At 48.6% G+C, this 4,185-nt stretch overlaps 1 protein-coding gene across 1 annotated transcript; it reads left to right on the top strand.

Annotated features, from left to right (window-relative positions):
* Nucleotides 1-1,363: 1,363 nt before the first annotated feature.
* On the top strand, nucleotides 1,364-3,907 carry LOC131214178 (uncharacterized). The gene is made up of 2 exons (XM_058208561.1): nucleotides 1,364-2,083; nucleotides 2,147-3,907. The coding sequence occupies exons 1-2, from the start codon at nucleotides 1,364-1,366 to the stop codon at nucleotides 3,905-3,907; spliced, it is 2,481 nt and encodes an 826-aa protein (XP_058064544.1).
* Nucleotides 3,908-4,185: the final 278 nt, after the last annotated feature.

Here is a 4,185-nt window from a genome sequence, read left to right as displayed (position 1 = left end):
TAGACCGGCCGAGGTAGCCCGGGATAAGGCTAAGGTGTGGCGAAAATGCCACACACCTCTTAGATATACAATCTAGTTAAGATAGATCAAGCTAGCTATAATGTAAATTTAAAAATACGGCCCAGTCCGTTCCTAAATAGATTAAAAAAAAATCATTCAAACCAGAGATAACGACCGATACGACGTTGAGAAAATAGGTGGAGAAGGACCAAGGCATACAACAACGGCAACTAGCCATATGAAAAAGTATCGGGTCTGGGGGCCAGACCACTCTTAGGATGGCCGAATGTAGGAAGGCAGGTCTCGGAGTTGTCTCGAGCGTGCGTTAGCGGAGGACAACCCCGAGAACAACTTTGAGTATACAAGGAGGTCGGAGCGAAGAATTACGGCAGTCGCAAAATAGCAGTAGGCCAGAGCGATCTAGCGGCCAGAGCGGTAGAACAAATAAAGTGACTCCGCAAAAACTGCATCCGATACTAAAGGTTTTTTGTTTTTAGAACGTTTTGTGTATCGTGAGTTGAGGGTCCCCCGCATGCCTACAGAAAGGTCTTGAACCTGCCACACACGACCGCATGGTAAGGTAAGAGCTTAATTCTCCTCTGAAACCTTACCCAAGGCAATCGGCACTACAAGATAGACCGATCTGCTTCTAGTAAATTGGAACTACTAGATAGATCAATTTACTATCCTTCAGAGCACTATCAGATAGACTCTTAAGGAAAGAAAGTACATACTACCAGATAGGTGTATTTTCAACAGCCGTTAGATAGGGCCCAGCAGTAAAAAAGGTAACCAACACATTTTGGTGCGAGCGAGTGAACAAACACATCCGTGTGCCTTTGTCAAAACTGACTGCAAAGTAAGCTTTCTCTCTCGTAATATTTCCTGCGAGTGATAGTGTATGATCACAGAATCAGAAGCCGTCAGAACGTCAGTGCTCGAAAATCTTTTTGTAACCCTGTTGGGATTTGAATGGGTAAACGAGATAAGCGAGATAAGCGAAATAAACGAAACAACGAAGAAATGACGGATAAACGAAATAAAGGATTAGTCTCAACCATCAAGTAAAACGGGTCGGGTCACTTTTCTACTGCTTAGCACACGATATTCCGTGGTACAATATTATACATTTTTTGTCCTTCGAACCGGATACGGTGGTAATATTGTGTGTGTCTATCTCGGCAATCACGAGATAGGTGTGATTAGAAAAGGCCGACGCTCTGCATCAAGAGCCGCGAGGGTCAGATCGCCGCCATCGCGAGAGACAACGGGTCTCTGCAGCGTGCTCGAGTGTGCGTGACAGAGTGCGAACATACCGCAGCAGAAGTTCAACGCGCTCAAGCAGAGGTTCAACGCGTCGATAATGGAGAAAAAATTGAAATCGGTGCAGCTTAAGAAGCGGATTGCGTTACAAAGCATCAACTCGATAGAAAGGTTTGTGACCAACTTTAGTGTGGATGCTGAGGGCGAAATTCCAGAAGTGTTGGATTCGTTGGAGCGTCACAAGGACGAATTTTTTGACGCAATGACAAAGTTAGAAGAGTTGGACGATTCAAGCAAGGCGATTGATGCCAGCATCGCCGAACGGATCGCCGTAGAAGAACGATACCGAAAGCTCAAGGCGTTCCTGCGAGGACATCAGAGAAAGGATCCCGTAACCGCTAACCTTGACTTTTCTGTGGCTAACTCAATGTCGTTCGCGTTCGGCCGTCCGAATGCAGCCAATATTCGCCTGCCTAAGATAGAGCTACCATCGTTCGATGGCGACGTAACAAAATGGTTGTCTTTCAGGGATCGATTCTTAGCCATGATCGATTCGTCACAAGAATTACCGATGATTGCCAAGTTACAATATCTATTATCGGCATTGAAGGGTGAGGCAGCTTTACCGTTCGAGCACGTGTCGCTCACGGCAGAAAATTACTCCACGACTTGGGCGGCGCTGCTCAAGCGGTTCGACAACCCGAAACGACTAATTCGCGAGTATTACAGAAAGCTGCACCACCTACCGTCACTGCGAGTAGGAACTGCAAGTGAGCTGATGCAGCTGATCGACGAAGTTACGCGCAGCGTGAACGGAATGGTAAAATAGGGTGAACCAGTCGAAACTTGGGATACACCGTTATCGAATCTACTGTTACTCAAGCTGGATGATGCATCTCTCCTAGCGTGGGAGAAGCATTCCGTACACCACGAGAAGGATAAATATCGTGATCTACTCTCGTTTCTCGAGGATCGCATCCAGATCCTCAAGGCGACTGTGAGGTTTACCGAGGACGAAGGCCAATCAGTGTCAAAGGTGTCGGGTGGGAGCAAGGTGGCCGGCACGCCTCGTTATACCGCTCCACGGAAGGCAATAGCTAATACAGCATCCGCGAGCCATCCATCTACGTCTGTGCCGCAGTGTCCGTTGGTGTGCACAGACGCACATTCGCTACGTAGCTGCCCAGTGTTCGGCAACATGGACGTGCAGCAGCGTCGAGAAATCGCAAGGACGAAGCGGCTGTGTTGGAATTGTTTAAGCAGTTCCCACCGGGTGAAGGCGTGCAAGTCCAGCTACACATGTCGGGAGTGCCACGAACGTCACCACTCGTTGCTGCACCAACCCACTTCATTCTCCCAACCTAACATCGCAACCCCAGTGCAAACACAGGATCCCGTTCCGTCCAAGGTCACAATGGCTGCACACGCGGAAATGACGGTATTCTTAGAAACTGTGCGACTGAACGTCATCGATGATTTCGGTAATGCGCATGAAGCCAGAGCACTGCTTGACTCAGGATCGATGGCGAATTTCATGTCTGAGAGCTTCGCTCGTAAGCTGTTAACAACACGATCCAAGGTCAACGTTTCGATTTCGGGCATCGGGCAGGTTGTGCAAGTAGTAAAGGGTTCAATCATCGCAACAGTTCAGGCAAAATTAGATGCACACACCAGCCAGATGGAGTTTTTAGTACTCGAAAAACCATCTGCGGATGTGCCGACGTCAGGAATTGACGTATTTACGTGGAACATGCCTTCAGTGACGCTTGCGGATCCCACGTTCCACGTGCCCGGGAAAATTGATATGGTCATTGGCGGAGACACATACTGGGAGTTGCATTCCGGCCAGAAGCAATCATTAGGAGCGGGAAGGCCTTGGTTGGTGGAGACACCATTCGGATGGGTCGTCGCAGGAAACGTGTCCGAGAAGGCAGCTCAGTCGCCAAGGTTGTGCCAGCTCAGCGCAAACATTCATACGCCGTTAGAGCTAACGATGCAACGATTTTGGGAGTGTGAGACGATTGACGAGGAAGCACCCTTATCTACGGAGGAAGATAGATGTGAAAGGTGGTACACGGCTACCACAACGCGGGACCAGTCTGGAAGGTATATAGTACGTTTGCCACGCACATCTGATGTCAATATCGTTTTAGGGGCGTCACGAGAAATGGCAGATCGCCGACTGAAGGCCGTGGAACGGCGATTAGACTGCAACCCCGATCTCAGAAAAGCGTACAGCAAATTTATGCAAGAGTACGCGTGTCTAGGCCACATGAAAAAACTCTTGGAACCGATCGACGATTCAGGCCAAGTCTACTATTTGCCGCATCATGCGGTGGTGAAGGAATCTAGCACAACTACGAAGGTCAGAGTAGTATTTGATGCGTCCAGTAAATCGAGCTCGGGTTATTCATTGAACGATACCCTCCTGGTTGGACCGGTCGTCCAGCAAGATCTTTATACCATAATGATGAGATTCCGATCGAATCCAATCGCATTAGTCGCCGACATCGAAAAAATGTATCGACAAATCCTGCATGACTCAGAGGACAAACGGTTACTTAGAATTCGGTACAGAGAAGATTCCTCAAGTCCCATCGAAACCTACGAGTTGCAGACAAGGATACGAGGATTACAAGGATAAATACCCTCGTGCGGCAAAGCTTGTTCTCACCGACTTTTACGTGGATGATTTGTTAACCGGAGCAAAGAGTGTCGTAGAAGCGATCGACGTACGGAACGACATTTCATCGATGCTACACGCAGCAGGATTCTCCTTGAAGAAATGGGCATCGAACGCTCCTGAGGTGTTGGTTGGAGTTCCGCAATCGAGACTTAGCCATACAATCGGCACTCGAGTTGAAGGGTACGGAAACGGTCTCAACACTAGGTCTCATGTGGGAGCCTTCCAGCGACCAACTG

Source organism: Anopheles bellator, unplaced genomic scaffold, assembly GCF_943735745.2.
Source record: "Anopheles bellator unplaced genomic scaffold, idAnoBellAS_SP24_06.2 scaffold00090_ctg1, whole genome shotgun sequence".
Taxonomy (NCBI): domain Eukaryota; kingdom Metazoa; phylum Arthropoda; class Insecta; order Diptera; family Culicidae; genus Anopheles; species Anopheles bellator.
The sequence above is the reverse complement of the archived record's forward strand: the minus strand, read 5'-3'. Positions and strand labels throughout refer to the sequence as shown.